General features: G+C 42.8%; 1 protein-coding gene across 7 annotated transcripts in view; it reads right to left on the bottom strand.

Annotated features, from left to right (window-relative positions):
• The window catches only part of PLCB4 (phospholipase C, beta 4), a 488269-nt gene that overhangs the window by 143818 nt on the left and 319235 nt on the right, over positions 1-25216 (bottom strand). For all 7 annotated transcript variants that reach the window (XM_010834225.1, XM_010834226.1, XM_010834231.1 and 4 more), the window contains 3 exons: positions 19639-19719; positions 17998-18057; positions 16414-16557 (listed from right to left, as the gene is read on the bottom strand). In XM_010834225.1, the coding sequence (XP_010832527.1) occupies positions 16414-16557; positions 17998-18057; positions 19639-19719 (285 nt within the window). The remainder of the gene's footprint in view (positions 1-16413; positions 16558-17997; positions 18058-19638; positions 19720-25216) is intronic.

A 25216-nucleotide genomic window follows, 5' to 3' on the forward strand; every position in this document is an offset into this window, starting at 1 on the left:
CATTGTAAATCAACTGTGCTGCTGCTGCTGCTAAGTCGCTTCAGTCGTGTCCGACTGTGTGTGACCCCAGAGACGGCAGCCCTCCAGGCTCCCCCGTCCCTGGGATTCTCCGGGCAAGAACACTGGAGTGGAGTGCCATGTCCTTCTCCAATGCATGAAAGTGAAAGTGAAGTCGCTCAGTCGTGTCCGACTCTTAGCGACCCCATGGACTGCAGCCTACCAGGCTCCTCCGTCCATGGGATTTTCCAGGCAAGAGTACTGGAGTGGGGTGCCATTGCCTTCTCCAAAGGGAACATTAAGGGGTGAAAAAAAGAACAACGAGAGCCTTTTTCCCCTTGACGTAGTCTGAGTCTTCCACAAAACAAACCTTTCTATCTGCTCTTCTTTGTACGGATGGGCCTGCATAATATTTATACTTTCCTAGTCAAAATCAGTTTAGGCACTCACAGATAGTCAAAACAGTCTGTCAGCCTGGCTGGTTATCTTGACCACACTAGGTCGAAAAGAACCTCTAAATAGTCACAAGGAAGGAGGGGACACTGTGCTATTCTTGGTCGTCACCCAGAAGCTGAAGTGTCACATTCCCATTCCAAATGGGTTTCTGTTCACTATCATTCCTAAGACACCATTTTTCCATCACTTAAGTGTAACTCTGGAGCTTCCCAGGTGGATCTGTGGTAAAGAATCCGCCTGCCAATACACGAGGCTAAAGAGATGCAGGTTCAATCCTGGGTTGGGAGGATCCCCTAGAGGAGGAAATGGCAACCCACTCCAGTATTGTTTCCTGGAAAACTCCATGGACAGAGGAGCCTGATGGGCTACAGTCCATGGGGTCACAAAGAGTTGGACATGACTGAGCACACACAGACACATACACGCCTGACTCTACCCATGACAGTCTGATATCTTGTAACAATGTTCTATTGGACCTACAGAATCTTGTCCTAAATAACCACATCTCATTCCAGATACCTACTCCGATAAATATACTGTTGAGAGAATCAGGATATGATACCCCAAAATATGCCATTTTGGCATAAGAATTATTTTGAGCTGAATTTTCCTGAAATCCTTATCTGCCTCAAAGCAGAGCCTCACAATGGAACTGGATTGTCATAAATACTCTCCCCAGAAGCAACACTAATCTTCTCTTTCGGAAGATGAAAAGTTGACACCACACCCAAACAGAAATCATCCAGGACTGCCACACCTCCTGTCTGTCCTCCTCAGGACCCATTTATCTTCCCTAAAAACCATCTGCCCCTTGCCCCCTCTCCACCCCCTGTTAACATGCTATATGAACTCTAAAATTTCACTGCTCTTTGGGGCTTCACTTCTTTCTGTGATGCCCCTGTGCACACAAAATGAAAACTTAATTAATTTGTATGCCTTTTCTCCTGTTAATTTGTCTTGTTATCAGCCTATTTCACAGACCCAGCCTAAGTCACACATACATATATATATTCAGAATAAATTTATGCTCGTGTTTACTTGCGCTTTCTGAATGAACAACATACTATAAGCAATACACGATGCTTTTTAATGGCTCAAAAGGCACAGAGCAGCAACATTCAAAAAGAAAATGAGAGGGACTTCCCTGGTGGCCCCGTCGTTAAGAACCCACCACACAATGCAGGGGACATGGGTTTGATCCCCCGTCAGGGAACTGAGATACCAATGGTACAGAGCAACTAAGCCTGAGTGCCACACCTACAGAGTCCATGTTCCACCAAGGACAAGACCCTGCCTAACAGCCGGGATCCCATGCGCAGCAGCTCAGACCCAATGCCACCAAATAAATGAACATTTTTAAAAAGAAAAGAAAATGAGATGTCATGTTTATTTTACATAACAATATTTTATATCCATATGGAGAACTCTGAAATAATTGAAGAATTATAAGATTTTAAGAGAACACAAAGCATCATTTTATGCTGGTCAGAAACTACCGGTTTTGTAAGAGTGCATTTTTGGTCTCAACTGTCAGATTTGCAGAATCCTGGTGGTGAGGGATGGGAGAAGAGCTGATGAATTAAAAGGTGTTCATGAAATTGTTTCTGTGGCTGATGCCTGTATTTAAGATCTCTGAGGTCACTTTTTCTCCTGACACATGTCAGTTGACAACACTAGCAAATTAAGCCATGCCAAAATGAACACCACTTGACATGCAGGCAAATGCTACCTGCTGAGGGTCTGAATAAGTATCATCAGTCACGAAGCCTCTGTCTGTCTATACTTCCAGGCAACATCACCGATCAGTCCAGGCTGATCAAATGTACAGGTAATCCCACAAACCAAACAGGATTTCAAGATAAAAAGTACTAAAAAGAATTTAAATCAAAGGGTTTGAGTTTCATTATCTAATTTCATTTATGGAAAAAAATCCCACACTTCCTCTGCTCTCTCCCCTAAAAATTGGGGAGGGAAGGAAGAGACATGGCAGCAGGAAAACAATAAAAAGGATGTTAATGGTAAAGATGAATGACTGTCTGCATTAGATTGTTCTGACACATCTGGGAAAATATTGGGCTGAGCAATGCCTCTATGACATCATTTGCTTACTTTTTTCTTTGCAAAACAGTAGTTCTGAAAGATATTGTGTCTCTTCAATAGGAATGAATGAATGAATGAATGCATACCCATTTGGGGGAAAAAAAACTGCATGTCCCTCCTCCTGGCTGAGACTGGTATGAGAATATATCACTGCTTATGAGATAGTTATAGTAAAGAAATTCTGCTAAACAAGGCTTCTTCATGCTCATTTGACCAAAGAACCTTCTTTGCACGTGGACTTTTTTGCGGAAAACACTGTGCAGGCCTCCGATTTCGGGAGCACTGCCCTATGACCACACTTCCCAGAAATATTGACATTAAACGGTTACCTGAAAAGTACAGCAACAACACACTGTGCTACAAGTGGAAGAGACTAGTCCTCCAATTGGGAGCTGCAGCAGAGCGTGTGCAGAACACAGGACCTGGAGTGGACCTGGGACCCAGGGCCCAGTGCCTGGGTTCAAGACACCAGTCGCCACTTATTGTCTGTGTGAACTTGGGCAAGCTACTCAACTCTCTGGGCCTATTTCTTCCTCTGCAAATGAGAATAATCCATCTCACAGGACTGTTTTGATAATTAAAGGAGATAACGCCTGCCAAGCACTCTGAACAGTATCTAGCATCCAATATAAAATAAAAACTTCACTGCTGCTGTTCTTCTTATAATTATTAGGGGCCAGTGAACTTTATCTGTAAAGAGCCAGGCAATAAATACTTCAGGAATTGGGGGCCACATATAGCTGTCTGTTGTACAGTTTTTACGTTTTAATAATCTTTTCAAAATTTAAAAGCCATTTTTAGCTCACTGGCTATACAAAAATCAGGCTGAGGGGGAATTCCCTGTGGTCCAGTGGCTAAGACTCCACATTCCCAATACAGGAGGCCCAGATTTGATCCCTGGTCAGACAACTAGATCCTACATGCTGCAACCAAGAGTTCACAAATTGCAACCAAAGACCCTCCATGCTGCCATGAAGACTGAAGATCCTGTGTGCTGCAGCTAAGACCCGCTACAGCCAAATAAACAAAATAAACATTTTAAAAAGTCAGAGCAGAGGGCTGGATCTGCCCATGGACTGCGCTATTATGATTATTAAATTATTTCCTTAGAGGCAAGAGAGTCTCGTTTCAGGCATTGCCAACCCACCTCCTCACGTGTCCCGTCTTCCAATTATACCCCAAAGATAAGAAAACACACAAACACATGTAGGCCCATGTTACACACACATTATGTTCCCAACGACATTTTTTTTTTTTTGCTAGCAGTAAAAACTGGAGCTATGTGGTAAATGGAGAAGCAATTTACAGCTAGTGACATTTTTCTGTCCCAGGGGCCAAAAGGTGAAATTCAAACTTCTGGTACAATTAGAGTAATTCATTTTGCATTCCCTTGGCAGAGTCATTTGATAACACTTGCAATTAGGGCAACCCGAGTGACTGCGGGCTGGGCCCAGGGCTGAGTCTTTTCTCAGGAAACCTTCGAGTTCATGAAACCTCAGCAGAGAAAACATGTCCCCTGTGAAGATCACAGCATTTGGAACAGAAGAGGCTGAGAGGTTTCCAGAGAAGCAAGAGAGGCAACAACCTAGAAAACCCACCTTAAAGGTCATGGGGACTTACAGTTACATTGAAGCCCAAGAAAACATTTTAAAGGCCAAGAAAATACATGTGATAAAACCGTTAATGATAAAATATAGTACTATGTTAAACTGCTTTCCTGGTGGCTCAGACAGTAAAGAATTGCCTTGTAATGCGGGAGACCTGGGTTCGATCCCTGGGTCAGGAAGATCTCCTGGAGAAGGGAATGGCTACCCACTCCAGTATTCTTGCCTGGAAAATGCCATGGACAGAGGAGCCTGGTGGGCTACAGTCCATGGAGTTGCAAAGAGTCAGACACAACGGAGTGACTAACACTTTCACTTTTACATTAAATTCTACTGGCATGAGCCCAACTTAATATAAGAGAAAATTGTGTGCACATTAAAAAGACACATTAGAGTGAGTATGGGGGTTGTAAATTGGGGGAAGGGGGGCACTCCTTAAGTGGACATGGGTCTTTCTTTGAGGGGTATGCCGCTGTAGAACTAGATGCGGTCATGGTTGCACAGCACTGATACACTGTGCTCAGTCACGGAGTCACGTCTGACTCTTTGTGACCCCACGAACAACAGCCCGCCAGGCTCCTCTGTCCATGGGGTTCTCCAGGCGAGAAGACTGGAGTGGGTTGCCATTTTCTTCTCCAGGTGATGTACTAAATGGCACTAAAATGTTCACTTAAAACAGTTAATTTCTTGTGAATATCACTTGCATTCACTTGTGACAGGTCTCACTGGAGGCTTCTTTCTCACTTTGCTCCCCCTGTGACCCTAAGGAAACCTTCTTGATGAAAGCAACAAGGCGCCTGAGAACCACAGTGAAACCTCTTCCAGCTCCAGGGCTGGGTTCCTGCACATGCATTTTGGTAAGGAGTTTTACTAAGAAAAATAACACTAAAACCCCACATTTGATGATTTAAGAAACTGGGGCGGGGGTGTTTAAAAAAATAAAGATAGTCGCCTTTGGAAAGTTAAAGGGTGTAGAGATGGGGAACACAGAGACTGGAGGTCAGGGCCAGCCTGCAGATGAGCAGCCAGTGAGCTCCTTCACACCGTGTGACCACTGCAAGTCCGGGACACTCACATCCCTCAGAGAACGTATTCTAAATTCACTGTCTCTTCCTCTCTTGCCCCAAAGTAACTGGGCCCTCAATTTCTGATGATCTTAGCAGCATGCTCTCAGTTAATCAGATTTAAAATCTCCAATTTCACCTGGAACAGTCTCTTGATTTCACACGTTTCTCAGGTCTTCCTCTTTGTGTAACTGCTGAAGGCAAGAACAACTTATTTCCTTGTATCCTACCTCCGCAGAGCTGGCCCTCTGATGTCTGCTGATGTGGAACCCACAGATTTGAGGGTCAACAGTACAATGTTATTTTATACAAGGGACTTGCATCTGTGGATTTTGGTATATTCAGGGGTTGGGGGGGCGGTTCCTAGATCCATTTCCCTGTGGATATGGAGGTACAACTGTACTTCTCAAACTTGAATGTGTAAAGGAAGCACCTAGAGATCTTGTGCAAATGCAGACTCTGATTCAGCAGGTCTGAGGATAAGCCTGAGACCCTACATTTCTAAGTTCCCAGGTGATGATGACCCTGCTGGTCCAGACCTCACTTTAAGCAGCAGTGCTCTGAGCCCGATGTTATTACCGCATTACCTTCCTTGCCAAGGCAGGAGACATAAAAGACTCGGGTTCAGTCCCTAGGTTGAGAAGATCCCCTGAAGGAGGACATAGTAATGCACTACAGTGTTCTTGCCTGGAAAATCCCATGGACAGAGGAGCCTGGCAGGCTACAGTCCATGGGGTCGCAAGGAGTCAGACAGGACTGAGCAACTAAAATAATCATCTTTTTAGAAGGTCAAGATCATGTTGCATCCTTCCTACAACTCAAGCCATGACCTTCTGTTACATCCAAAGAATCTTCAGTTTAGACACAGGGATCCAAGCAACTAATTAGTACCCTCCTTGGCATCTAGTACACGTTTTTGTTTTGTAAAGAAATTCCATGTCTTTATAGGGGAAAGTAACTCCAAGGGTCATTCACTATAACTCTCTTCTTTTAAAAATGAGGATAAGAAAGCCCATGTAGAAGAAATGATTTGTCCACATTTATAATTCATCAAAAAATAATTCTAGGATGAACAGCTGAATGAAGGAAGGAAAAAATACACAAAGGGCATCTTCACTTAAATGTCAGTGAGGTAAACATATTATGCAAACATTAGCATTCACTTTAGTGCAAGTTCATCCATGCTGCATGCCGGCCGTTGTCTCGAGCTGAGGTTCCAAATGATCCACAGACAAGTTTGCTATTCGACACGCACAGGGCTAACAAAAATGAATATATTTGTCAACATTTTAACATCAGGAAATTTCATGTAAAAAATCCAGATGTCCAGTATCTCATGGAAAAAACACCACCAACAACCATCTAGCAACCTCTGGGCCATGTTCTGATGGTTGGAAAACTGGCAAGAGGTAAGTGCCCCCAGATGGGGTATGTACCCCTCACTTCGCTACGTTCTATTCCATTCCTGTCTGTCTCCCAGCGCCTTTCCATTACTCACATCATCTCCCTGGCTCCCGTAGGCATCTGGGTCAGCAACTTCTGGTCTAAAGGAACTAATTTTTGATAATACAGAGATAAAGAAATAATTTCAGAGTGCAAAGAGCACCACCATGGGTCAGACAGTAAGTCCTGGATCCTGGGACAGACAGTCTGGCAAGAGGAGCATGAGAACTGCTGGAGAAAGGGAGGGCAAAGATGACAGTTGGCCACGGAGGCTCCCAGGACAAGTGTTACCCACTCCACATGCACTGATGCATACGACCCTCCCAAGGCTCAGAATTTCATGGTCTCCACATTCAACCCAGCTATTAAGCAAATGAGCCCCACTTTCTTTTTGGCAAGAAGAAAACACCTAGGTGAGATGGGGACACTTAAAGCTCACAAATACGCATCCACCCATTTGCTCCAATTCACAGCTTGTCCTTAAGAAAACTTTTTACTGCACCTTGCTGATTTGCTTCCCATGAATTCGGGATGGTTTAAAGAAAAAATAAAACAAAAGCACGCCAACAGTCACTCTTGGAAACACGAAACACACACACACGCTCACATACACGCACCCCATCCCAAACTTGAGCCTCAAAAAACCATGAGACAATGTGGTGAAGAACTTAAATCAATTAGTATATTGGGGCTTGGACGATGGATAGGAAATGCAGATTTACAACTGAGCTCCTTTAGCATTCAGCAGGCATCGGCTCAGGTGAGCCTAGGCAGCAAACCAGTAAATGTAAGTTCCTCAAACTAGTAAATGCAAGTTCCTCAAGGCTGCTCTGCAAGAGAAGCAGGAGAAACTCCTTACAGAGCTTTTCTGCAGGGCAGCAGCTCTAACCTTGAGCTCCTCAACTTGAGCACTAGGGCAGAGCCTAAGATCTCACATCTTGGATTAAGTTCCCAGGTACCGCTGAAGCTGCTGGTCAGGGACCACACTTTGAGAACCACTGGATAGCTAACACAATTAAAACTACACTTCAAGAAATAGCTTTTTCCCACCTAGGGTCACAGAAATAAATTCATTTTAATCATGCTTTTGGTATTAGTGAATTCTAACCATTTCTGATAAGGCCACAGGAATCAGTAGGTCCATAGACTCACCTGCCTGCTGCAGTCAATTAATTTGATAAAAACTTGTTTGGGTTCAAAGTGGCTAAAATATTTGGACTAAGTCCATTTGTATGCTAAGCAAATGGGGACTTAAACTTCATCCAGCATCAGAATCACCTGGGAGGCTAGTTAAAATATTACTGTAAAAATACTGAATCACGATGATGTGCCCTCAAATTAACATACCATTGTTTATCTTAATTGTTTATAACATTGTATATTAATATAACTGTTATATTAATCAGTTACACTTTGATTAACAAAAAGAGAAACAAAACAGATAGCTGAGCTCCATTCTGAGAATTTCAGATTTATTAGGCTGGCAAAAGACCCAAGAATTTGCATTTTTAAGAAAGTCCCAGGTGAGGCTTCTGGTTAGATCCCTTTGAGTAGGTCAGTGCTTGCCTATGGGTAGAGGACCTAGTTGAAAGGAGGGGAGCTCTGCATGAGTGCTAAGTCGCTTCAGTGGTGTTTGTGACCCTTTGCAATTCGACCCTATGGACTGCAGTCCGCCAGGCTCCTCTGCCCATGGCATTCTCCAGGCAAGAATAACGGAGTGGGTTGCCACACCCTCCTCCAAGAGACCTTCCCGACCCAGGGATCGAACTCGAGTCTCTTCTGTCTCTGCCTTGGCACGTGGGCCCTTTACCACTAGCACCACCTGGAAATCTCAGGGGAGCTCTGCAGAGTGTGAGCAAAGCCATTAGCCAGCACTGACTAAATGTGAACTTGATTTTTCTTCCTTAACAAAACAAAGAATAAATCCCTTCTCCAAGAACTTTTGCAGTGATTCTTCCACTCAACATAATTTCAATTCAGCAGAGTGATTCTGACATTCAATCCAATTGACTAAAATACGATTTTATTACCTGTAATAAACTATCTGACCTTATCTTTTTTGTCTACAAGAAGAAGACACAACATTTTTGTAATTTACTTTCTACAGTATTCAATCATGGGTTTATTTGATGACTTGGTTACAAAGCATAATTTATGGAGTTTGCCAAATATTTACAACCTACAGAAAGTATGATGAGCAGTCTGGAAGTTGTCTAAACTCAAATCCAAATCTGTGCATTTTGAACTTCATAATAACAGCTTATTTTTGTAATCAAAATAAAATTCAACTTGGTATAAAATAACATATTTATTTGTGGAGATTTTCAAAGAGGGTTGCCTTTCAGTCTTATGAACAGTGACTGTGCTTGCAGTTTGCTCTGTAGCACCAGCTGGAACTAAATGAAAGACATCTGAACTCCCTTCAACATGCCAGAGACAAAATCTTCCCCCGCTAGTTGTATCCTAAGAGAGAAAAAAATACATCAGAGAAACCAAATTTCTCTTCTAACTAAAGAAGTTTATTACAATATTTGGCATTTTTTGTAGGGTTTATGGGCTTCCTTGGTGGCTCAGACAGTAAAGAATCCGCCTGCAACATGGAAGACCTGGGTTCGATCCCTGGGTTGGGAAGATCCCCTGGAGGAGTGAATGGCTACCCACTCCAGTATTCTCACCTGGAGAATCCCTATGCATAGAAGAGCCTGGCGGGCTACAGTCCCCAGGGTCGCAAAGAGTTGGACACAACTGAGCGACTAAGCACACAGCACAATAGGGTTTATCGTAAAACAGTGGCAGAGAGATGAGGAGGATTCAGAAAAAAGCTCTATTACATACAGTTTAGAAAAAAAATGGGAAATATCTCCTCCATGCAATTGTTTTTATTTATAGATGTTTTAGGTTATGTGACCAATCAGACACACCGATTACCCAAAGGCATACCGGATTTGAGGAAAAAGTACCAGCAATTTGCTAGCAATTCCTTTTAACAGAAGACCTTTAAGGAGAGGAAATGAAAGCAGAGTTTTCTAACTGGAATGACAGGAAGGATTTAGGGAAGCAGAAAATAATGATCTCAATTGGAAAGAGGTCAAGACACTGGGGTTACAGCCTCCAGGCTTGTCATGGATCCTCAGCAACAGCCCCCTTACATCCTGAAAAGTGACTCTAAAAATAATGCCATGGAATCCCAGACATTTTGGATTATGATTGAATCACATTTTCTTGGTTTTCTTATCCAAACATCATTCTCCTAGCTTTTATTATAGCTAAACTGTAAAAAACTTTAAGGTTATCACCTAGGTTAGAGTTTATGGATTCAGACCATAAACCTCAATAAAATGAGGGCAAATGTATGGACACTGAGGGGGAAAGAGGGTGTGATGAACTGGGAGCCAGGGAGTGACACATATACACTATAGATACTATGCATAAAATAGACAACCAATGAGAACCTGCTGTGCAGCTCAGAGAGCTCTGCTCAGTGCTCTGCAGTGACCCAGATGGGGAGGAAATCCAAGAAAGAGGGGATGTATGTGTGCATGCAGCTGATTCACTGTGCTGAACAGCGGGAACTAACACAACATTGTAAAGCAGCTATAGTCCAATACAAATTAAGGTTAATAATGAAAAAGAAAAAATAAATCATACCAAAAAAGACAAGCGAGAAGAGAAAAACAAACATCTTTCTCTCTGCGTCTGATTCCACTCCAGGAGGCTGCCACTGTTACATGTTTCTTTGTCATTCTGGAAATTATATATATATATATATATATATATATGAGATGGCTGGATGGCATCACTGACTCGATGGACGTGAGTCTCAGTGAACGCCGGGAGTTGGTGATGGACAGCGAGGCCTGGCGTGCTGCGATTCATGGGGTCAAAAAGAGTCAGACACGACTGAGCATCTGATCTGATATATATATATATATATATAAAGGGACTTCCCTTGGGAGCAGGTTCAGTCCCTGGTTGGGGAGCTCAGATCCCACATGTCCCGTGGCCAACAAACCAAAACATAAAACTGAAGCAATATGGAAACAAATTCACTAGAGTTTAAAGATGGCCCACATAAAAACACTTTATATATACAAAACAACAAAATGCATGTACTGAGCACTGATTACATGTCAGGCGCTGAAGGTTCTAGATGCTAGGATGTAGCAGGGAATGGGAAGGCAATAAGTGAACGTATGGCATGTAAGTAGTGGTAAGCGCTACGAACGAAAATAAAGCAGGACAAGGAGTTAGCATGTGCTGAGGGGAGATGCAGCAGGCAGCTAAGGTGACGTTCCAGCAGAGAAATGTGAGGGAGGAAGCGCTGCATGTAACTGGGGAATCGCGTGTTCCAGGCAAAAGGAATCCTATGCACAGGTGAAGTTCCCGAGGCTGGAAGGAAATAGGGAGGGGGGTGGTAGCAGCCAGAGGAAGGGAGGTGAGAAGGGACTCTTTAAGGCCCCGTAAGCCTTGGAGGATTCTAAGCATCAGTGATGGGATCTGAATTACTTCCTAGAAACATCCTTCCAACTGCTATTTTGGGAACAGACTACAACAGGTAAGGTCAAGGCAGAGAATTAGGGGAGAAATGGTATTGAGTTGGAGACCACTGCAGTGATGGTGATGGTAGAATCAGCTAGATTCTAGACACAGAGTGTTTGCTAACAGACCGATCAGGACACAGAGGAGAGTGTCCGTGGCCTCAGCAACCGGAAGGATGTGGCTGGAAGGTCTGATGTGGCCTTATGTTTAGGATCCTATCAGACATTTATTCCATAGGGGAGAAAGCTCTATAAAATTGAGCTCAAATCTTGTTAAAGAGGTAAAGGGACTGCTGCTGCTGCTGCTACTAAGTTGCTTCGGTTGTGTCCGACCCTGTGTGACCCCACAGATGGTAGCCCACCAGGCTCCCCTGTCCCTGGGATTCTCCAGGCAAGAACACTGGAGTGGGTTGCCACTTCCTTCTCCAATGCGTGAAAGTGAAGTCGCTCAGTCATGTCTGACTCTTCGTGACCCCATGGACTGCAGCCCACCAGGCTCCTCCGTCCATGGGATTTTCCAGGCAAGAGTACTGGAGTGGGGTGCCATTGCCTTCTCCGGTAGAGGGACTAGGCAAGCTTATTTACTCTTTAAGCAGAGGGCATGGCTGAAGAAAAGACAAGATGAGCTATAAGGGTGTTTTTTATACAAGTGTCATCTTTTATCTCGAGAAGGCAACTTGGCAGCAGCAGCAGCATCTTTTATCTAAACAAGAAAATGCACCATCATTTTCACTGTCTCGGGTACTGTGAAAATATTTTGTATTTATTTGAAACCTTAACTCTAGTAAAGTAAGACTTCAGTTAAATGTTATTGACTCTTAAAACACCCACTTGAAATAAGAAAAGATATCAGAGAAGCCTTTTAGGAAGTGGAGGAACAAGGAAGTAAGATGACTTTCACAGAGTCAGGCAAGGTCCCACATGGGAAAGCTGGTCCTCCGTCGACAGGACATGAATTGATGAATCCCATCTGCCTGGATTCAATGTTTGGTTAAGTGAATTTTTCAGAATCATTGGACTGTAAGTATCATACAAGCCCAGGAATTAAGAATAGACTCAAGAATCTCAAATAAATACTCCTAAGCAAGGTCTGTACTAGAAAGCCTCTTAAAACTTCTATATCACTGGGCAGACCAAGACTTGTCAGATGGCATAAAACAATCAAAACATTCTGACCACCCAGGGAATGGCTAATCCTCACAGTTAATAAGCTATTTTTCAACATTTTGTAAGTTTCTGCTCTCATCTTGCATGAGTACCATGAGTTATTTATGTTTATTTCTATACCTGTTTGTAATAAAAACTACATCAATCAGTAAAAAATGCTTGTGGAAGGAAAGAGGGTGGCTGGTTCTTTCAGTGAATACTTGGGAAGATTTCTTTAAAGGTAAGTTGCTAAGAATTTTTTTTCAAGTTCTATGTAAATGAGACAACTAAAAGATTGGGGAAAGAAGTTAGTCAATTGGAGGATTCTGTTCTTTAACTGCTCCAAGAATGTCTTCAAAGTGGACTCAGTTGTGTTTTAAAGAAACCAAACTGGATATTTCAGACAATGCATTACGGGTGAAGTACAAATGGAAAAAAAAAAAAAAAAAGGCTTCCCAGGTGGTGCTAGCGGTAAAGAATCTGCCTACCAATTCAGAGATGCAAGAGACAAAGGTTCTATCCTGGGTTCAGGAAAATCCCCTGGAGTAGGAAATGGCAACCCACTCTAGTATTCTTGCCTGGAAAATTCCATGGACAGAGGCACCTGCTTGGCTACAGTCCATAGGGCCACAAAGAGTTGGACAAGCCTGAGCACACATGGCAAAAAATCCATCAACCACAACCAATAGACCCAAACTGAATGCAAAGATTTTGGCCCTAACATTAAAAGATTGGCCAACAACTGTACCAAATCTATATGTTTCAAGTTAGAATAGCATCTTTGTGGAGTTCTGTCCCAGGCCACAGGTGTGAGGCCTTGCGCCAAGGCCACAGAAGTGGAGCCCACAGCCAAGGGCACCTCTGAAGCTGACCGAGCCCCTTTGTAACCGTGGCCCCAAAGGCCCCCTGATCATCACCAACCAGCTTCCTGACACCAAATTCAGCAAAAATGCCACCCCATGATCACCCTATCATGCCTTAACCAGTCACCTAAAGCCAAGCCTCCAGCAGGAATCTGCTTTGTCTTGAGGCTATAAAAACCGGCTACTAACCCACGGAAAGTGTCGCCTCTCCCTGGTCCATCAGGAGTCTGGCCTGCTGCACTCGCAGTGCCCACGCTATCTCTGCTCTGTGTTCTTAATAAACTCACTCCCTTCTGAAAGGCTCTGTGTCTGGAAATTCTTTTCCAACCCAAGCTCAGCCTGCCATAAGAGTGTTTAAGGTCTGTAAGTGTAATTTTTAAAAATGATGGTTTGCTTTAACTGACTTCTGTGATAACGTGAACAGAATATCGCTAGCTAAGAGCTGTTCTATGGTCCCATGATCCTGGGCTCCTAAGTTGTATTCATGTCAAAATGGTATGACCACAAAAAACCCCACATCTTATCTTTAAGTATAGACTTGTGCCCTGGAACACAGACTTATATATCACATATTTGTGACTATAGGGTTCAGACCATGGCTCTTAAGTAAAACAAGACTGCAGCAATCAAAGCATGGAAGTAAGGACATTTCGATTTACTGATCCGAGCCACCTTCCCAGGGCTGTACTTGCTCAGGGACGGGGTGGAGTTGACAGTATCACACAAGAAATCAGAAGGCTGAGTTTTAGGCTGGACTCTGGCCTAGCCTGCTGGGTAGACTCAGGCGAGTTCTTTTCGCTTCTTGGCTTCCTCTTCTACATCTGAAAAATGCAGTGTCTCAGTTCCACCTCCAGCTCTGAAATTCTAGGACTCTGTGATCTGAACAGTGAATGTACACTGGGGGCTTTCGATGAGAAAGGCACAGGCACTTTCCACGTAACGCATCCTGTAACCTACATAGCAATCCTACGAGCAGGCACTGTGATGCTGTTCCATTCTGAGATGAAGCAGGTGATGCTCAGCGAGGCCACTTGTGTGTCTTGGTCACTCAACTGGGAAGAGGAAGAGGCAGGATGTGCGGCCAGGCAACTTGTTCCCTATCCCAGATTCTTAAGGTCATATGAGTCATAGGGTTTCTTGTAATACGACAAGTTGACAAAAGACATGACACAGGTCTACAGAACTGTCATTTTGCAAAATTTCAAGCATCTAAATATCTGTCTGGTTAACAAGTCTTTCTCTTTCTGGGTGATCAGCATGGACTTCTGGGATTGAATGTTGGTATGGCAAATAGCAACCAGAAAGACCTTTGTAGCAAATAACATTAGCGTGCACTAGAAACAACGCTTATTTAGATCAGCAGGGTTCAAGAAACCATCCAAATTGGTGTTGATCTGAGCACCGTAATGAAAGAACAATATTGAAAGCAACATCTGTTCTCCCAAAGCGAGGTGATCCGGAAAAGCAGCATAAAACCAACCAAGCCATGCAAGTACAGAATCAAAGGCTCTCATGTCATATGAAACATCCATTCCTGCCTGGACCCAGAGCCACAGTTGGGAGCTTCTCAAACTTTACTGCACATATGAGTCACTGGGCAGGCAGAGGGGTGTGGAGGAGCTTGTTAGTAATGAAGATTCTGGATCTGTAGGTCTATGTGGGCCTGAGATTCTAATGTGCAGGGAGTTCCCACTGAGGCGTGTGCAGCTAGAAAGTGGACCACACTTTGTGAGTGAGGGTGAAAGAGTCTTGACAGTCTCAGTATCTGTGAGGGTGAGTCTTGACGGTCTCAGTATCTGTAGAACTCAATTCTGCACCCCGTGATCCTGGGTCCAGGGTAAAGTCTTCTCATCTCAGTTTCATCAAATAATCTTACCTGGATATTCCCTGAGGGCTCTGAAGTTCAATATTTCTAATGATGACCTTTCTCATTCAACCCTGTACTGAGCTTCTACTTGCAGGATCAATGGGAAAATAAAATGCCCACCTCCCAATCCCCCAAACCCAGATCTCTGCCATGGAAGAGCAGAAGCCCAGGCCTCTTCACACATTTTACGCAAAGATAATGGTGCTCTGTCCACAGGTAATAGTGCCTGAAGACAGACAACGTGCAGGAGAGTGAATGACATTCGAGGCTTTCTACTTTGGGCAATATTTTTTTAAGACTCACTTGCCAGGGCAATGGTAGGCTGCTTATGGTACTAAGATGGATCGTAACCCAACACTTTCATAGCTTACAGGCAGGGTGGGTACGAATTATCTAGACGTGCACTAACAGGGTAGCCACAGCCATATGCAGCAACTGAGATGCAGTTCATCTGAACTGAAAACGCGTATATTTTGACAACTTTGTATGAACAGAAGAATCTAAAATATGTTAATTGATTATATAATGATTTCCTACTAAAATGACATATTGGGTTACAAAATGACATACCAGAATTTAAAAAGATACATGCATCCCTGTGTTCAGAGCAACATTGCTTACAACAGCCAAGACATGGAACCAATCTAAACGCCCATTGACAGAGGAATGGATAAAGACGACATGGTACATTCATACAACGGACTACGACTCAGCCGTAAAAAAGAATGAAATAAGGCCATTTGCAGCAACATGGATGGGCTTAAGAGAGGATCACACTAAGTGAAGTAAGCCAGGCAGGGAAAGGTAAATGCCATATGGTATCACTTCTATGTGGAATATAAAATAACGAAATTAATTTTACCTCTGGCTACCAGGAAAAATTAAACTACATCTGTGGCTTGCATTATATTTCAGCTGGGTAGTGCTGATCTAACTCTTTGCTAGTCAAACTGTGGTTCTCAGACCAGTAGCATCAGCATCAACTGCGAGCTTGTTAGAAAGGGAGAATGTGTCCTCACCTCAGACCTACTGAATCAGAATCTGCATTTTTACTAAATCTCAGATGATTCTTGTGTACATTCTGGTTAGAGAGGTTCGTATAACATATCACAGTCAGTGTTCAGGCTGCTGGTATTCGTGAGTGACACGCTGAAAGGGTATTGCGCTTGCTGAATTTTTTAGGGCAACATTCTAACAAGCAATGGAAACTTTCTTTAAAATTTAAATTAAATTATACAATTCAAAATATATATCAAAATGACATTATACATGAAAAATTATGTGCACCACACATGTCCATATGGGAATGGAAGGAGGCTGTGTCACGGAGGATACCTTAGTTATTTCTGGATTTTCAGCCACCATGTACGTGAAACTGATGTTCACCAGATCTGCACCACTGCAGACGCAAACTATCCGCCCTTCCAGATCATTTTCTGATTTGCCAAGAGCTTCAAGAGCAGCCAAAATTTTGGGATCCTATAGAGGTAGACAGATAGGAAAAAAAATACATTAGATCACAGAGCATAGAAAAAGAAACTACATTTGATGTAAAAACATCCAGTAAAGCAAATTCTTCATTCTATCTAAAAATGTCTAGATATCTAGTGTCATTCTAAAACTCATATAGGTAAAATCTATCACACTACACATTACTGGATCTCACCCGGTAAGAAAGGTATTATACAGTTATTGATTTAGAAGGTGGGGAGGCAGGGTCCTCCTTTCAATTGAGGGCTGTAGCTATCGAGGACATGAACTATGGCAACAGGACTCAAAGGCTGTGCCTGAGACCTGACTGTCTGCAAAGGTCCAAGGGGTTTCTCACAGAGAACAGTTGTGGGGGATTCATGCACACACATGCAGGGCACTGCCACAGTCAGCAACCTCAAGTTGTTAAAAGTGAGATTGAGTCTGTCAAATAGCCTGGACACAAAGAATGAACACGTGCATCTCCAGGAGCCCTGGCTTCCTCATTTGGAATGAAAACTGTGTAAGTTTGCCCTAATTAGCAGATAAAATAGCGGCTTTGTCCTCTGAAAGAACTCAGGCGGAAATGCCAAGGTAGTTATACAGAGATTTTAAACTAACATTAAAGAGGGTCACTAACAGAAACCAAAAACAAAGTGAGGAACAATTATAATTTTGTTTTGAACATCTAAACATCTGCAAACCTGCAAGACTATTATGGAAAAGGGATACATGCCGTGCTGGAATATTCTAGGGGAAAAACCATCTTTTAAATTCCTAGCGCAAATAGCTTCTCATTCAAACACATCAATCACTGTGAAGAGGCTTATTTATGTGCTCTGTCATTCTCTTTTCTCAGAGGCAAACTGAGCCTTCAAGGTGAGCCAGGGTCTGCGTGCACAGGTGCACAGACATGGAACTACCCGAGTCATCTAAATTTCCACATCAGCCATGGACCAGAAGTGACTCACTGTTTGCTGAAAAAGAAGGTGGGGACAGGGGGAAGGGGTGCTTGCCAGATTAATTTCTGAGTTAAGGGAACAGTTTACTTCGATGCTCATATCACACAAGGGTCATTATTTTCAGAGGTTAATAACAATTTCTAATTAAACCCAATGCAACCTAAATCACCCAACCATTACAGATGAGATTTCTAAACTGTATCTGTTCTTCATTTGGGGGCAGTAATGGGCCTCCCCGGTGGCTCAGTGGTAAGGAATATGCCTGCAAGGCAGGAGACAAGGTTTCGACCCCAGATCAGGAAGATCCCCTGGAGAAGGAAATGCAACCCGCTGCAGTACTCTTGCCTGGGAAATCCCATGGAAGAGTAGCCTGCTAGGCTACAGTCCTTGGGGTCACAAGAGGTGACACGAATGAGTGACTAAACAACAACAAAGGGGTTACACAACAGTCTGTGTCCAAAGAACAACAGACACCAAGCGTGGGTACCTTCGGTGTGGCTCCCAGACGAACACTGTTGATGAGGGAGCATTCTAACACTTGGCCTTCCTGCAAAGAGAGCACATAACACAGCAGTGAGTCTAAATTCTGCCAGACCTACAGCACAGACAGGTGATTTGCAAATGTTTGTGATGATGAAAGCAATGCTGATTCAAGTGAGGCAGAAGCAGGATTAAAAACAAGTAATAACAACAATAATAATTTTCAACAATCAAAAATAGTCAAGATATTTTCCAACCAAACTTTGGTCCATTCATTTGCGTGAAGTAAAACCAATACACTGACACTGAGTTGTGGTGAAGGAAAGTGCAGGGTTTACTGTAAGGCTCTAGGCAGGGAGAACGGGTGGCTCTCGCTCTAAAACCCTCAACTCCCCAAAGCAAAGGGTTTCAGCAAAACAACTTCAAAGGGCAGCTGAGGCAGGGATATTGCAGGGTATACGATCAGCTAGTGCACAGTTCTCTGACTGGTTGATGGTGAGATAACATGGTTCACAGGGGTGGACATTATTAATCCTGAGGCTCCAGGAGGCTATGTCCTTATGGTCATCAAGCAATTAAATGCTTCCATTAGGTGGGGGGTTTAGGATCTGTGAAATAACTCAGGAAATGTGCATCAGATACGATCTAGGAACTTCGAGAGGAGCTAAAGAGGCGGATATGGGGGAGGGGTCTGTTCTGGGAAGGCCCCATAGCATCCTGCCTGGTCGCAGAGACCCCAAACATTCCATTCCATATGTATATATACACACACATATATATGTAGAATGCAACTCTGAATAAGTGCAAAATGTTACTTTTATATATTTAATATTGTGATTACTGCCATGTATATTCGGAGAAGGCAATGACACCCACTCCAGTACTCTTGCCTGGAAAATCCCATGGACGGAGGAGCCTGGTGGGCTACAGTCCATGGGGTCGCAAAGAGTCGGACATGACTGAGCGACTTCACTTTCACTTTTCACTTTCATGCATTGGAGAAGGAAATGGCAAGCCACTCCAGTGTTCTTGCCTTGAGAATCCCAGGGAGCCTGGTGGGCTGCCATCTATGGGGTCGCACAGAGTCGGAAATGACTGAAGCAACTTAGCAGCAGCAGCAGCAGCAGCCATGTATATAATTAAATATATGTGTGTATATGAAATATTAGTGGGACTATACTAACTTAAACTCTGATTCTACTCTTCAGAAATTCAGCTCAAAGGTTCACAAAATGTGAATGCTGTGCCATGTGTTAAGTCCTGGAAAATGCCCTTAAATGCACCTCTGAGACTTCAGCTTGAATACCTCTCTTCTGGGAAATCTTTTTAGCTCCCAAGATTTAAATCAGACTTGCCTGCTTTTAAGCTCTTGTAACCTGACCTTCTCTTTCGCAACTCTCAATGTCTTGTAACTTTCTTTCTTTCTTTTGGATGCCCGACCCTGATTCTAGGCTGGAATCTATAAGGATCACATCCTTGACCATTACTATGTCCCCAACGCCTGGGCACATGGAAGCACATTTTAAAAAGTCTTGAATGAATGAGTAAGTGTAGGGTCCGTACCCGCAAGGGGCTTTCCGTCACTTGTGGAGAAATGAAATGCCTTCACCCTGAGAGCAAGAAGGAGCAACTTGTTTTTGTGCCATACCTTGCCTTCACTTCTCCAGGTCAGAAAGAAGCCAAATTCATCTACTTTGAAGAGGCAGTTGGGTTCAAACACAAAGGATTCCTGTGAAAAAGAAATGTGTTGATCTGCGTGACTCACACCATTTTGAATCTAATAAAAATGCAAATATCTTTTAGCATCTAAACAAAAGATAAATGCATCCTGAATCTAATGACCACATTTCTCATTATATTATGTAACATTTTCATTTTGAAAATTTCTTGCATTCACTTTTGCATTGAAAGACTGATCAATTTTATATAGCATCTTCCTTTAAGGCAGTTTTAAGAACAAAACACACTAATGTTCTGAAGGTACATAGGGAAGTTTTCTCTAAGATTTCGGGAAAAAGAGCTCCTGGAAAGGATTCCCAGGTTTCAGCCAACTGGTCTCACTCCACACAAGAGGAATTGTTGCTGGTCTCTAACATAAATCAAAAATCAGGAGATAATTTTTTTTTTAATCACTGATTTTTTTTTTTTTTGGTCTACAGAATTCAGCATTCAGAGGATTACTCACATAACTCCTGAGGTTTCTGCTTGTATATCCAATCTCACTGGGTGTTCCATAAACTGGGACTTAAGCAAGAGTTTGAGCTACTCAAGTGTAGTCATGGGAGCAGCAGCATCAACCTCACTTGGGAGATTGACTGCATTGGCAGAATCTAGGGCTCCAGGCCAGACAGACTGAATCAGAGTCTCTGGGGTGGGAACCAGAAATCTGTGTTCCAACAAGCCCTCCAGGTGATTCTAATACACAGTAAAAATCTAAGAACCACTGCTGTGGACATCAGGATCAGATCAAGATGGAATGTTAGCCAAATGCAGGGGCCCCATAGCAGCTAAGTTGTATTTCCCAAAGGATTCCTGGTCTAGCAAGAAAGCACCATTGTTCTTAAAAACTCCAGGCAAGCCCTATGTCAATGAAAGCTAAAGGGCCCCCAGGAAATGAACCCAGATGCCCTCTGCCCTCTGCCTGCATTACACCAAGACTTGGCACTCACACGTCAACAGATCCAGTTCTCGTGACCTAAAGAACTTATCCTCCTAGATAATTATAACACTGCTATAGGAGCTGCTTGGCAAACAGGAACGGTGTGTGACTTCAAACAAATAGAGAGCAATCACTGGATTAAGATTTTAAGCATAGTCCAGACTCTCAATTCAAAACTTATTTTTCTAAATTTCAAGGAAGTAGCAACATTTATCAAGGTAAATCCAATGTCAATGTCACATTTTAGAGTCCCAGGGCCCCTGAACAAAAATTTGTGTAGTTTTCTGACAGGTGAAGAATTATCATGTGCAAGCAGTCACCGCAATGAATAAGATGAAGGAAGGGCATTATGTGACCTTTGTTTATGGAATAAAAATCCAATTCTGCCACTTATTATTTACTTTCTCAAACAAAGACGCTAAGTCTCTGAATCCTTACCTAACAGAAGGAAATATTTACATCTACCTTTTAGGCAATGAAATGAGGTGATAAATGCAAAGCACTTTTACATTTTACCATGAATGTGAGTCACACTGTTACATAGTTCAGCAAGTAGTAGCTACCATCCTTTATCCCTGGTTCAAGTTTACATTTGTGGTAGCAAATTATTAACAATGTGAATTTGTCAATATGTAATGTTTTCGACCCACAGAAATGCATTTCTGGATGGTTCAGCTTTTTAGGAAAGGTTTGACCCAGAAGTGGACACTTTAGATGGGTCTTAGAGGATGAGCAGCAGCTATCCAGGTGAAGCAGCGTGGCAGGCATGCAGGACTGCTGACAGTAGGGGCTTCGGAGGAGGTCATGCGGTAGGTCCACCTTAAGGGGATGATGGAGATGAGACTAGACACATAAATAAGGCTAGATCGAAGGGTGGGGTACACCATACAAAAAGGTATTAAATGTAACCCAAAGGTCTTGAATCATTACTGATTGAGAAATGAGAATAATCAAACTATGAGAATGAACACATTGTAGAATACTTTCCAAGCAATATCTTAATGGTAATAAAGAATTTCAGTGTTCAAAAGTATGACCTAAAATGGTGTTTACAGAGTAGACCTACAATGAATCAGCTACTGTCATTATTTATTTATGTGCACCCAATTCAATTCCAAATAGGGATTTGGAATGACCTAGGAAATATACATGATAAATAAGAATGATTTTCCAGCTTTTTTTCAGGTGGAACTTACAGTTCCTTGGCCTCCTTAATGGCAAAGTTTTTTTCTTTCTTCCTCTCTCAGTTACTTAGTACCCTCTGACTTTACCATTACTACCTGGGAATTTGGATTCCTAACATCCCATTCTTGGATCATCTTGTGCTTTTAACTCCTAGCTCTATAGTCTTCACTCTGCTATATTAATCCGAGTACCTACAACTTCCTGCTTGTTAATCCTGCCCACCTCTCGCTAACCACCAGGCTTTCCTTGCTTTTACTTCCGTCCTTGTCTAGTTTATTTCCGTGATCCAACATTACATCACTTCCTCACAGACACTTCAACTTCTATGTCTCATTTTCCATTTTCATGGCCAAACAACTAAGTCCATCCTGTCCATTTTTTAATCACTAAATTTGATGGAGAAAATTACAAAACTAGATTGTCTGGCTTTGGTTTAAATTCAAGATTATACACTTCAAATGGATAGTCCACATGACTTTCAACCTTATAATTCTTTCTTTTAAAGTTCCCCACCCTTCAAAAGGATGATCTCAGTGCTTCTCAAACTCCTTTACTCCTAGCCAATTACTGAGCTTCATTGATTAAATAAAGGAAACTCATCAGATGAGAACTTTCTCTATCCTTCCTCCTAATAACGTATGCTTTCACCCATCAAAAGTCAATCCCTCCGCTTCTGCTCCAGATTCCATCCTCTTTCACCTACACAAGGATTTCAGTCTTCTATGTATCGTCATCCAATATACATCAGTTTTTCTCTCTATGAGGTCATTCCTATCAGCACACAAATAAGTCCCAGCCATCCCCACCTACTCCTTCACTTACTCCCTCACGTCTCTGATCCATTTTAAGGGCACAGTATCTTGAAGAGTTTGTCTCCAGCCACTGTCTCTACTCTTTCTCTTCCATACCATCTCTGACCAATTCCATCTGCCTTCTGTTCCTCCCACTTGCTAACATATTTCTGCCGGGTTCACCGTGACTCACTTTCACATTGCCATACGCAGGGCACACTTTGATTTGCTCTTCTACATGTTCAACATTACAACTTCTTACATGAACCACAGAAGTTGGCTCTGGGGATTGTTATCTATGTTCTGAGACCTCCTTTAATGCTAAAGCTTTAACACTATCTACTTCTTGATGACTCCCAAATTTATAGTAGCAGCCCTGTCCTCTCTGGGTTCTCAGTTCAGACATCTAACTCTCTTTTTGACTTCTTCACATGAATGTCTCTAAATTAAATCATCCATAACCAAATTCTTTATTCCTCACCCTTTTTCCCCAAGCCTTTCCACCACAAGACATTCTGGCCTCAATACTTGTCACTAGTGTCCTGACTTACTGAAACTACAATCATCCTTGACTTTCCATTAACAAGTCCATTTTCATAGCATCCATCTCTACCACCACCACCACCACCTTGGTCCAGAGCATCACCATCTTTTTCATAGACTGATCAACTCATTTCTACTCTTTCCTTCACAGCAGGCAGACTGATTCTTCAAATAGTGAAGCCATTTAATAGATCCCTATCATATTTAGGGTGAATTCCCTGGTGGCTCAGACGGTAAGTGTCTGTCTACAATGTGGGAGACCTGGGTTCGATCCCTGGGTCAGGAAGATATCTTGGAGAAGGAAATGGCAACCCATTCCAGTACTCTTGCCTGGAAAATCCCATGGACTGAGGAGCCTGGTGCAGGCTACTGTCCATGGGGTTGCAAAGAGTCGGGCACGACTGAAGCGACTTAGCAGCAGCAGCAGCATAGGCTAAAAGGTCCTGTGTAATCTGGGTCTTAGAGACCTGATCACACATCATTTTCTGTCTTTGTTTTCCTTCTTGTTCACTACACCCATCAGTACTCTTTTCCTTAAGAGTACTTCTTAAGCTCTTCTAGCCTCAGGGCCTTTGCATTGGCTGTTCCTCCTTCCTAGAAGTCTCTTCCTACTGTCTTTAGCTTCTCTTCATCCTACAGGCCGCATTTTAACTCTTCCCTCTTCAGAGGGGATATTTCCTTGACCTCCCTAATAGGTCTCTCATTTTGTTTTCTAAGATAGCATCTTGATTATTTCTTTGCTTGAAACTAACACAGTCTGCAATTATTTCATTTCTTTGTTTATTGATTCATGGCTTGGTTCCTACACCAGAGTTTAACCTCCACAAGGGTAGAGTCCTTGAAACTTTCTTGTTCACCTTTGTCCTTCAAGCAGCTAGCACATCAAAGACACACTGAAAGTAAATTCATACACCAAAAATTTAAATGAATTATTTTTTTTCAAAGATACTTCACAGTAGGCCAATATATAAAATGTAAACAAGAAGTCACTCAAGTTGAGGGGGTTGCACCCGGCCCCCATAAGGGTGACTCTCTGGAGGGCTCTCAGGAACAGACAGACAAACGTAAGGCCACTAATGCTTAGGCTGCCTGCCTGGAAAAGCAGAAGCTTTATCTAATTCCTACAAGCTCATCTTAGAGGTATGGTAAGCTCATCTTACCATCTTACTATAGCTCTAGAGGAGCTATTTCACGTTCAAGGTCAGAAGGCACGGTGGTGAGGAGATACCCCTTGTCCAAGGTAAGGAGCAGCGGCTGAGCTTTGCTGGAACAGCCGTGAAGAGATACCCCACGTCCAAGGTAAGAGAAACCCAAGTAAGATGGTAGGTGTTGCAAGAGGGCATCAGAGGGCAGACACACTGAAACCATAATCAGAGAAAACTAGTCAATCTAATCACACTAGGACCACAGCCTTGTCTAACTCAATGAAACTAAGCCATGCCTGTGAGGCCACCCAAGACAGATGGGTCATGGTGGAGAGGTCTGACAGAATGTGGTCCACTGGAGAAGGGAATGGCAAACCACTTCAGTATTCTTGCCTTGAGAACCCCATGAACAGTATGAAAGGGCAAAATGATAGGACACTGAAAGAGAAACTCCCTAGGTCAATCGGTGCCCCATATGCTACTGGAGACAAGTGGAGAAATAACTCCAGAAAGAATGAAGGGATGGAGCCAAAGCAAAAAGAATACCCAGTTGTGGATGGGACTGGTGATGGAAGCAAGGTCCGATGCTGTAAAGATCAATATTGCATAGGAACCTGGAATGTCAGGTCCATGAATCAAGGCAAATTGGAAGTGGTCAAACAAGAGATGGCAAGAGTAAATGTTGACATTCTAGGAATCAGCGAACTGAAATGGACTGGAATGCGTGAATTTAACTCAGATGACCATTATATCTACTACTACGGGCAGGAATCCCTCAGAAGAAATGGAGTAGCCGTCATGGTCAACAAAAGAGTTCAAAATGCAGTACTTGGATGCAATCTCAGAAACGACAGAATGATCTCTGTTCATTTCCAAGGCAAACTATTCAATATCACAGTAATC

This window comes from Bison bison, unplaced genomic scaffold (assembly GCF_000754665.1).
Source record: "Bison bison bison isolate TAMUID 2011002044 unplaced genomic scaffold, Bison_UMD1.0 scf7180017864030, whole genome shotgun sequence".
NCBI classification, from domain to species: Eukaryota; Metazoa; Chordata; class Mammalia; order Artiodactyla; family Bovidae; genus Bison; species Bison bison.